The 11799-nt window shown below is 41.9% G+C and overlaps 1 protein-coding gene across 1 annotated transcript; it reads left to right on the top strand.

Annotated features, from left to right (window-relative positions):
- Positions 1-3671: 3671 nt before the first annotated feature.
- On the top strand, positions 3672-7674 carry LOC147626713 (uncharacterized). Its single transcript, XM_086816869.1, has 2 exons — positions 3672-4433; positions 7567-7674. Exons 1-2 carry the CDS (start codon positions 3672-3674, stop codon positions 7672-7674), a joined length of 870 nt encoding a protein of 289 aa, XP_086672995.1.
- Positions 7675-11799: the final 4125 nt, after the last annotated feature.

The raw sequence follows: 11799 nt of genomic DNA, 5'->3' as shown, positions 1-11799 counted from the left end.
ACGAACATGCAAGGTGGCGGCTTGCGTGGAAAATGATGGATTTTTTTAAGGGGAATATCCGAATAATAAGGAGGCGCAAGCGTATTTTTAAAATAGGGAAAATGCGATTTTTGGGCTGCAAAAGCGAGGCAAGCCCGATTTTCTGGTGGGAAAGAAATGGGAAATAGGAGAAAACCAGAAAACGGTGCAGAGGAGAGGGGATTAGGCAGAAACGGGGGAGAAGAAAAAAAACCAGAGTTGAAAATTTGCAGAATATTTCGTTTTGTGGGAATGACTTCTGTTCAAGCCTTGTAGGGATTTGAAATACAGAGGAAAGGAAGCACTATCGAATGAGATGATCTTCAAAAATCTTACAAAATACAAGGGAAATGAGGAATTTGGCGCATACTGCAGTGAAGCAGAACGTGGAAAAGCGAAAATCATAAATTCGTTTTCTTTTTTTTTTACTCTGAGATAAGTAATATATTTGTTTGTTGTTACTTACGATTTGAAAAATCGTATAGCCTTGGAATATATTTCCCCTTAAAGTGTTTTTTTTTGAAACAAGAAGGCTTTTGAAAGTATATATGGTTTTGGAGAACCATGGAATAAAAAGGCACTTGATTTTGGATTGTTAGACATGGTAATTTTTTTTAAAAAGACAGATGAATATGTTGTACATGCGCCATGTGCCATCTTTTGCCTTGTGAGTTGTTGGAATCTGAAAGCAGGTTTTCAGGTGATCAAGAGACATTTTAAAATGATGGAATTGGCATTATATGGTACATGTGATGTGAATGGTCACATGTATATGGAAATCATTTGTAGAATGTGTTATGCCTACATGTGATTGGTTTGAGGCATTTGGAAAAAGGAGTCAGGAAATCTATGCTTGAAACTGGTACACAATTTATGTGCAATCATCAAGCTGAATTTGGGGATGTATTGAAGTGAATTGGCACATGTATATGTCATAAAAAATGGAGATGTCTTATGCTCCTTGAAGAGTTATGTGTGTGTGTTTCCTTGCTGGGGATTAGAAGCTACTCTCACAGCTAGAAGTCTCGCACTTTCCCAGTGACACCGTCCACGTCACGACAGCTTTGGTGAACCCGACGTGAAGCTGCTGGGGTGAGAGTGTGGTGAAATACACAGGGAAGCTATGGCTGAGAATCCTGAGGGTCAAGGGGTTCATTTTGACCCCGGAGTTATGCAAATGTTTCAGATGTTTACTATGTATATGCAACAGCAGCAAGCTGCTGAGAGGGGACAAATTTCCACGACCAAAGCACTGCAATCAATTGTGAACAAGGTGGATCAATTTAATGGTATGGACATCACAAAGTACCTGCGCAATTACACAAAGGAAATGGAACTAAACAGGGTGACTGAGGAGGATATGGTTCGAAGCTTTGAGCTAGTATGTGTTCCTGAAATAAGAGAGCGCATAAGAGGATTACAGGCAGCACATGGTGGCTGGAATTGGGAGGAGTTCAAGCTTGCTTTGAAGGATGATTATTTCATGGAGGATTCTGAGTGGGTGACCAAACGAACTTTCTTGGAATGGGTCACAAAACCCAAAATGGGAATTTCTGCCACCCACAGAGTTGCTAAGAGAGTTTGAGAAGCGCTATGCCCAGCTGTCAAGGATTGAGCACACAACCTTGGACAGGGAAAAAACAGAGCTCTTCTTACAAGCAGCTGGGAAAGATCTCCAAGAAAAACTGAAAATTCTCCTTGAGGATAAGGATACAGAGCAGGGGCTAAAGAGTGATTGGAATGATGTCGAGGATGCGGTCACCATGCTAGCAAAGCGGCAGCGAAGGAGGGATAAAATGGTGATGAGCTCGGCAACTCCTATAACTGCTGTTACCCCTGAGAATCTACCAAAACCAGCTGCTGCAATCCCAAAGGTAGAAGGGCCGATGGAAGAGCTTATTAAGGGCATGCGAGACCTAAAATTGAAGATGTCCAGGATTGAAGAAAAAGGGCTACCATTAGGGCAGGTTTCTATGCAAAGGCCTCAAAGCAAAGAAGGGTTTACATTCAGATGTATATGGTGTGATGACCCAGAACATGCAAAGAAAGATTGTGCTAGCTATAAAGAAGCCCTCAGAAATCAACTTGTGTTTTTCAAAGATGGAAAAATCCACCTTACAGAGACTGGTCTTCCATTAAGCACAAACTTTGGAAAAGGAGGGATGAAAAAGCTGGTTGAGGATATGGCTGCTAGCCATGCCATCTCTATGGTTGAGGCGGCAACCTATGGGTTAAAGGTTGGCCAATCAAAGCAGGAATCTGAGAATGATGAAGATTATGAGAATGAAGATTTTTGGCCATCAACAATGGAACTAATTGCGTCAAAGAAGGTGTCTAAGCAGGCTTTGCATGAGGCAGGTGACTGTATACGTCTTGAGACTGGCTGGGAAGAGCCTGTGGATTCCTTATCTGTTCATGCCTACATTGCAAAATGCCAGAATAATGAGGCATAGGTAGAGGAAAAGCATAAGAGGGAAAATGAGGAAGGAGGGCCATCAAAAAGGGTCACTCGTGGTAGTGAAAAGAAGGATCCTGGGCCATCACATATGCCTCCACCGCATAGTAGACCTCCACAGGAAGTATCAATGGAAGAAGTGTCAGCAAAAATGAAGCATGAGAAGGAGAAGGGTAAAGGGAAAAGTCCACTCTACAAGCTTCAATCTGATATTGAAGCTGCAAACAGATCTCAAAAAGGTGCTTGAAGAGAGGATTCTAAACAGCAGGGTGGAATTTACACTAGGGGAAGTCTTGGGGATTGCAAAGAAAGAATTCCATGATGAGATAATTGATATTATACGAAGGAAAAGGCAGTCCATAATTGAATCTATTCCATCACAAGGGGAGGCAAGCACTTCCAAGACTCATGGAGTACAGGTACAGCAAAAGGAAGAGAGAGAGAATGTGGTGGAATGTAATCACTCTGCTGAAGGGGCACGACAAGTGCGCTTTGTGGATGAGGATGATGAAAAGGAAGTTCTTACAAAGAGTCATTATTCCAGGAGCCATTGGGCAAGAGCAACCACTGAAACCCTTGTCAAGATAGGTGACTTGGAAGAGCCGTATGTTGCTCTAATTGATCATGGGTCTGAAATAAATCTTATGGCTAAAAATCTCTACAACAAATGTAAGTGGCCAATGGATTTAGATCATGGGTGGATGATTAAAGCAGCTAATAACTCATCTGGAGAGCTCTATGCAGCCTGTCCAAATGTAAGGGTAACTATAGGGGATGTGAAAGATGATCAGAACTTCTTTGTTCAGGAGATGTCATCGTATCCCCTCATCCTTGGGCAACCCTACATTACAGCTGTAAGGATGGAAACAAAGGTTTTGGATGATGGCTCGGCATATGCAAGAATAAGGAGTAAAGATGGTAAGAAAGCTGTTCAATTCTTGACAGTTTGCATTAACCATGAAAGGAACCGTGAGTCTCTTCGAGCACAGTCGCTCCCAAAGATAAACAGAGAATTCATGAACTACAGGGAGATGAGGGATTTTGGCCAGGTGCCATTGTAAAGCGGGATTCCAATGGTACAAGGGAAAATGAGTTCTCGCAGGACTCAATCAATGTAAATAACTTTTCAGCAAATTTTCAGGGATTTTCTAGCTATGGGTCACTGGTCTTTGTAAAAAGCAAGGATTTGAAGCGTGGTATGCGTCAATATGTACAGAATGTACAAAAAGGTTTTGAACAGTGTGATCTTTTGAAGAAGGATGAGTTTATATCAGGTGTCCTTGATGAGGTGTCATTTGTGGACACTATGGGTGAGCTTTGTGCCATGGAAAGTTCATGCTTGCAGGATGGGAATGAGATGGTGAAAGTATCATCTGTGGGTATGTATGATGTAATCAAGGAATTTGAAGAAGTGGAATGCAAAGGTATGTATTGTGGGACAGATGCTCGAGTTGATACAAAGTATAAAACGGTTGCAAAAAAGGTGAAACCAGTTGCCTTGCCCCTGCCACCAAAAAGCAAGGAGAAGATAGATGAAGCCTCTATGCAACCGAATCTCAGAGATCCGAAGAAAATTAGGCATAAGTTTACACAGGAAACCCTAAAAGAGCTGAAGATTGGTGAAAAGGATTTTCTGTTGCCAGTTGAAAAGGAATGCTTTGAGGAGATGCTTGTAAAACATGGGAAAGCCTTTGCTTTTCAGCCGCATGAGATAGGCTGTGTTGATCCAAGTGTAACAGCGCCAATGGTGATCTTCACTGTTCCACATGTGCCCTGGAACCTGCGGCGGCCGATTCCAGTACCAAAGGCTCTCTTGCCAAAGCTGATGGAATTACTAAAAGAAAAGATCAGGATGGGAATTTTGGAGCCATCATGTGCTCCATACTCCAACAGATGGTTTACCGTGCCAAAGAAAAATGGAGCATTACGCTTCATTCAAGACATGAAACCTATAAACAAGGTCACAATCAGGAATGTGGGAGCAGGTCCGATTGTGGACGAGTTTGCAGAAGCATTTGCAGGGAAAGCTATATACTCTATGGGTGATCTGTATTCGGGATATGATCAGTTTCAGCTGGATATACAAAGCAGGGACTTGACCACAATGAAAACTCCTTTGGGATTGGTAAGAATGTGTACCTTACCATAGGGAGCCACCGACTCAGTGGCGCATATGATGAATGGAATGAATAAAGTCTTGCGAGACTTCATACCACAAATAACTATGCCTTTTCTGGATGATGTGCCAATAAAGGGCTGTGATGAGAAAAATAAAGATGAGGATTTGGATTCGAGGGGGTGCCGCAAGTTTGTGGCAAATCATATAAAAGATTGTGATATGATTCTATCCAGGCTTGAAGAGGTGAATCTTACTTTATCTGGATCGAAATCAGTGTTTGGGGTTGGTGAGGTGCTAATAGTGGGGCATCTTTGTAGTACTAATGGACGCCGACCTTGTCCAGCCAAGATAGATGCAATACAAAGAATGAAAGAGATATGCATTACTGTTACAGAGCTGAGGAGATTTCTTGGTGCATGTGTCTTTTATGTTATTTGGATCCCACATTATGCACATGTAGCAGATCCTCTTTATCAACTTTTGAGGAAAAATCAAAAATTTTTGTGGAGTGCAGTACATATTAAAGCTATGCGGAAGCTGAAATGTTTGCTCCAATCATCACCTACTCTAAGGAAGGCAGATTATGAGTGTGGCAGGCCTGTGATTATTACAGTTGATACTAGTCCTACTGGGATAGGTTGGGTAGTAGGACAAGATGATGAGGATGATCACAGGTATGTAATCAGATTTGGAGAAAAGGTATTAAGCATTCGTCAGCGAAAATATCCGCAGATCAAGAGGGAGTTATGGGGAATAGTCACTGCTCTAAAATGTGAAAAAGAATATCTTATTGGGGCATCTGTACTTGTAGAAACTGATTGCTTGTCACTCCTTGGGATGATTGCAAGCTGCACCACTCCAGATATCGCTATGCTTAGGTGGATTGCCTATATCAAGTCACTAAATCCTAAGTTTGAGCATATTCCAGGAAAAGATAACCCAGTTGCAGATATGCTATCAAGAGCCAGGTATGAAGATGAAGAAGGGATGATTAGTGACATTGATGATGTAGGTACAAGATTCTATACTACTGCATATGCAAAAGGGGACCATACTTGATTATCAAATGCACTTGAGTCTTTTAGTGAGGAAATGTATGAAGGAGATTGGTTGCTTATTGGTCAATACTTGAGTACTTTGACAAGACAGGAAAATTGGTCTGACTCAGAATTTAAGAGGATCCGCAGAAAAGCATATGGTTATTTTCTAAAGGATGGGTACCTCTGGAAGCATCCTAAGCAGAGGAATGCTATGCCACAGAGAGTCATATGTGATAAAGAGACTCAAGGGAAGCTCATGAAAGAATTCCATGAGAGTCTCTGGGCTGGACATCGAAGTGTGTGGGCCACCTTTACCAAAATAAAGGAAAGATATTGGTGGAAAGGAATGTACAAGGATATTTCCCAATATGTGGAAACATGCATGGTATGTCAAATGTACTCAAATGTGCGGCATCGTGATGGCTTGCAACCAACCTACCCACCTGCCATGCACTACAAATGGGTAGTGGATCTAGTTACAATGCCTTTGGGAATTTGGCAGATGCGGTACATAGCACTTGCAAGAGAAGATTTGACAAATCAGGTAGAGGGGCGTGCTCTTAGAACAAAGAGTACGAAAACGGTATGCAAATTTCTCTTGGAAGATGTGATTTGCCGGTATGGTTGTGTTGGGAAAATAACAGCTGATAGGGGTGAGCTAGATGTTGAAGAAGCAAGGGAATTCTTCTCTAGAATTGGCATCAAACTGGCCCTAACATGTGCTTACAACCCTGAGGGCAATGGTAAAAGTGAGCGAGGACATCCTCCAATCATTAAAGCTTTGGCTAAGGCATGCAGAGAAAGAATGCGAGAGTGGCCAAGGCTGCTACCATATGCTTTGTGGGCTGACCGTACAACTCATAGCTCAGTGACAGGATACATGCCTGCAGAATTAATGTATGGTCAGAAGCCAGTAATGCCAGTTGAAGAAGTAGTTCCAACTTGGAATGTATTACCCTGGGTGGAAGGATTGAACAGGGAAGACCTCCTTGTATTGCGAATAAGGCAGCTGGAGAGGAGGCCTGAAGATGTAGAGCTTGCTAAAGGTTGTTTGAAAGATGCAAGGTTGAAAAATAAAGAAAGATTTGATAGAAGACACAGACTCCGGCCAAAACCTATTGAAGAAGGTGATTGGGTCCTAATGTATGATAGTAGCCTTGACAACCAGTTCACTGTTCAAAGAAAGTTTACAAAAAGATGGTTTGGCCCTTACATTGTCAAGCATGTGCATGGAAATGCCACGTATACCTTGTGTGAGCTTGATGGAACAGAGATAAAGAATCTTGTAGCAGGAAAAAGGATCAAGATGTTTAAAAGAAGGCTTGACAGTGATCCTTTTGATTCACAGGAGACTCAGGATGAGAGGCTTGACAGTGATAGTATGGATATGGTTGAAGAGGAAGAGGATGATCTTCCTGGTAATGTAGAAGATGAAGACGACATCGAGATATATCTGGATCTTGATGATGATTTGGCACATACCAGAGGATGTGTAGGTTTAGAGGGGGTGGATGTCATGCCATGGCATGTCTATGGTGTGAAACCATGCATATGAGGCCATCAAATGCAAATCCAGATGCATGGGATTAAGTGCCATGACTTGAGTCATTATATGATGCCTGAGTACATATGTTCATATTGTAAATGAGGTTCAATAAGACGAGCTGAGGTTGAGCCAGGTCTCGAAGCCTCTGTACATGAGTGTGGTGTGAATTATGGAGTTTTATGCTTATGGTAGACCTTGTAGTAGGGAACGCCCTTCTCAACATGTATGGAAATGTGAGAGTATGTATGATGTAAGGATTGGCTTTGAAAGAATGCCCTTTTGAGATATCGTGTCTTGGAATGCCATGATTTCTGTGCTTGCTCAAAATCGATATAATCAGAATGCTTTGGATTTTTTTTAACTGATGCTACTGGAAGGTTGATGCCAGAAGATTTCAAGTCAGGGGGAGTTCAAACTTAGTTTTCTTTCTAAAGCTGCATTGCTGGTGCGGCGCCCCTCTCCCAGTGTCTATCCAGGGGAAGTGAAGCTCTGTTAATCAGCCTTTTGAGTTCGTATCAAGCTAGCAAAAATGGTGAAGTTTACCATCGATGAGCTGAGGCGTATTATGGACAAGAAGCATAACATTAGAAATATGTCTGTGATTGCTCATGTGGATCACGGTAAATCTACATTAACAGACTCTCTGGTGGCTGCTGCTGGCATCATAGCACAAGAGGTTGCAGGAGATGTTCGCCTCACCGATACCCGTCAGGGTGAGGCAGAGCCTATAGATGGTAGTAGTTTGAGCAGCTCATCAAGAGCTACGTTGACTACTGCACAAAGGTTGGCTGCATCAGCAGCTGGTGTGGAGGTTCCTCCAGACCCTTATGCAAGGGAGGCGAAGCATTTTACTGAAGTGCGAGCATTGCATAGAGATGTGCGCATTGTTTTGGAAGGGGCAGATAAGTTCAGTAATCTGGTAGGCTCACTGCATTACCCGAATGGTGATGTTGCAGTGGATTTGGCCCTTGAGCTTTCAAAGAATGGCCTAGCTAAAGTAGTTGAATGGAGTGCAAAGCTGCTGGATGAAGATTCAAGACGGGCTTTAAAGAATGCAGAATTATTGGCAAAGAAGGAGAGGCTGCGTTTGTGGATAAATTATGTTCCTCCCCCATCAAACTCAACTGCTATTCGTAATGACAACTTCAAAGGCAGAGTTATAGAGGTTATTAGTGGAGACTGTATCATGGTGGCTGATGATGCTGTGCCTTTTGGAAGTCCATCTGCGGAGCGTAGGGTGAATCTGTCAAGTATTCGGGCTCCTAAGATGGGAAATGTAAAGAAGGGTGATAAAGGTGGCAATGAGTACCTCATCAATCTCATAGATTCTCCTGGACATGTCGAATTTTTCCTCTGAAGCGACTGCAGCATTAAGGATTACAGATGGGGCACTGGTTGTGGTAGATTGCATTGAAGGAGTATGTGTCCAAACAGAAACGGCGACCAACAGTAGCACCCCTCCAGCAGCTGGACACGAACACGCAAGGTGGCGGCTTGCGTGGAAAATGATGGATTTTTTTTAGGGGAATATCCGAATAATGAGGCGCAAGCGTATTTTTTAAATAGGGAAAATGCGATTTTTGGGCTGCAAAAGCGAGGCAAGCCCGATTTTCTGGTGGGAAAGAAATGGGAAATAGGAGAAAACCAGAAAACGGCACAGAGGAGAGGGGATTAGGCAGAAACGGGGGAGAAGAAAAAAAAACCAGAGTTGAAAATTTGCAGAATATTTCGTTTTGTGGGAATGACTTCTGTTCAAGCCTTGTAGGGATTTGAAATACAGAGGAAAGGAAGCACTATCGAATGAGATGATCTTCAAAAATCTTACAAAATACAAGGGAAATGAGGAATTTGGCGCATACTGCAGTGAAGCAGAACGTGGAAAAGCGAAAATCATAAATTCGTTTTCTTTTTTTTTTACTCTGAGATAAGTAATATATTTGTTTGTTGTTACTTACGATTTGAAAAATCGTATAGCCTTGGAATATATTTCCCCTTAAAGTGTTTTTTTTTGAAACAAGAAGGCTTTTGAAAGTATATATGGTTTTGGAGAACCATGGAATAAAAAGGCACTTGATTTTGGATTGTTAGACATGGTGATTTTTTTTTAAAAGACAGATGAATATGTTGTACATGCGCCATGTGCCATCTTTTGCCTTGTGAGTTGTTGGAATCTGAAAGCAGGTTTTCAGGTGATCAAGAGACATTTTAAAATGATGGAATTGGCATTATATGGTACATGTGATGTGAATGGTCACATGTATATGGAAATCATTTGTAGAATGTGTTATGCCTACATGTGATTGGTTTGAGGCATTTGGAAAAAGGAGTCAGGAAATCTATGCTTGAAACTGGACATGCTCTTGATACACAATTTATGTGCAATCATCAAGCTAAATTTGGGGATGTATTGAAGTGAATTGGCACACGTATATGTCATCAAAAATGGAGATGTCTTATGCTCCTTGAAGAGTTATGTGTGTGTGTTTCCTTGCTGGGGATTAGAAGCTACTCTCACAGCTAGAAGTCTCGCACTTTCCCAGCGACACCGTCCACGTCACGACACCGTGCAATGAATTCAAAGGTGCTAGCAGCAGAAGTAGCACTTCTTGCACAGGGCAGGGTCCCTCACTCGAGGTCTCGCCCCCACGGATATCCGGACAAGAGACTAATCCCTCGGTTCTTCCAAAACCGAACCCAGAAAAACTTCCCTCGCTCGAAAAGCACGGGCGATTCCTCCAAGATAATTTTACTCTAACATAGTCAAAAGCCTTAACTAACTGAACTGATCTGACTGAACTCATAACTCCCATAGTTAGATCAAGGAAAAGATTGCACTTGGATCATAGAGACCAATGCTATTTTCCTCATTGAGAGGCACAGCCGTTGATTCTTTTCCATAGAACAATTTTTATCCGGGATTTACTTCATATATCGAACCATAACAGAAAATTGAGTCTCATTTTAGGGACCCATCAATCCAACCTAGCCAACTTCCCAGCCATGGTAGTGATGGGATCCATTTAAGAATTTAGTTAGGTTTTGTCCCGGCGGGTACCAGGGAAAAGAGTTCCGTCGGATATTCATGCAAACTTAAAACTAGTCACACCACTTACACACCCAATATAAAATTGCTTTTTTCACAAAATCAGCTATCTTTAAAACAATCATTTAATGAAACCATAGTGTCACTGATCATAATCCTCCAAAATATCCGGTTGAATCCTAATTTCCAATTTTTCCTTCATCGGTGTACCTATGGCATCATTGTTGGCAACCAGAACGCTCACCACCTGTTTTAATAAGAAGAGATATTTTTCTATCCAAAAATATTTCAAAACTGAATTACCATTCTCTAGAAGATTTTCTCTCTCTAGGCCAAAACTGGTAGAAACAAGATCTTTTATATTTCTGAAGAGGGATTTGACTACAGGGGAAGATACTGGACATCCTGAGAGGCTGGGGAGGAATCTTACATCATTGGGAATTCATAGCCTGCGATTATAATACATAATTCCATCATCCAGGCTGTACCCTTGAACTCAGTTCAACTCTTGTGGAGTTTTGCTATCCTGCATGGTAGCAATAGAGCCAAAGAATCTATCCTGCATGATCTTCTCTCTTGCCTCAAAAATCAAAGGATTTGACACTACAGTAATTGCAAGCAAGGAGGCTTTTCTGGTGAGGGCATCTGCTACCACATTTTCTTTGCCTGGGTGGTACTTGATTTCAAAATCAAATTCCTGCAGGGTCTGCATCCACCTTCTTTGGGCATGTTGAGATCCTTCTGAGTGAAGATCCACTTTAAGCTCTGATGATCTGTCATCAAAGTGAATCTTTGACCCACTAGGTAATGTCTCCATAACTTTAGGGCATATACTACTGAAAGTAGTTCCAGGTCATGGTGGACAATATAATTTCTCTCATGCGTTCTGAGTTTTCGGGATTCATAGGCCACTGCATGACCTTCCTGCATGAGTGCACCTCCCAGGGCAAAACAAGGCAAAACCACTGGCATCAGTTACTACCTCAAAGGAGGGTAGAGAGAAATCTGGCAACGTTAGAACGAGATTGGTTACCAAGGCGGTCTTCATCTTATCAAAAGCACTCTGGCACCTGGCAGACCATTGAAACGGGATATTCATCTTGAGAAGATTAGTCACACGGGGGAAGCTATGAGAGCATACTTTGGTATAAAAATTCTATACCAACTAGTCAATCCCAAGAATCCTCTGACTTCTTTCATTGTCTTTGGTTCAAGCCAATCTATGACTGCTTGGACTTTTACGAAATCTAGAGAAATTCCATCTTTGGATACCAGAAAGCCCAAGTATTCAACATGGTCGGTAGAGAAAGTGCATTTGCTCTTTTTTGCAAAGAGTTGGTGCTTCCTTAGAATCTTAAGAACTTTTCTGACATGAGCTTCATGGTCAGCGGCATTCTTTGAGTAAATTAGATTATCATCAAAGAAAACAAGAACAAAAACATCCAAGTATTCTTTGAGAATGTTTTGCATTAGGCGATTGAATGTAGCTGGGGAATTTGTCAATCCAAATGGCATGACAATGAATTCGTAATGCCCATACCGAGTATTGATGGGGCTGTCTTCAGCATATCTTGCTCA

The sequence above is a fragment of the Cibotium barometz genome, chromosome 22, assembly GCF_041138505.1.
Source record: "Cibotium barometz isolate CiBa-2024 chromosome 22, ASM4113850v1, whole genome shotgun sequence".
Lineage (NCBI taxonomy): Eukaryota > Viridiplantae > Streptophyta > Polypodiopsida > Cyatheales > Cibotiaceae > Cibotium > Cibotium barometz.
This window is presented reverse-complemented; position numbering and strand designations above follow the sequence as displayed.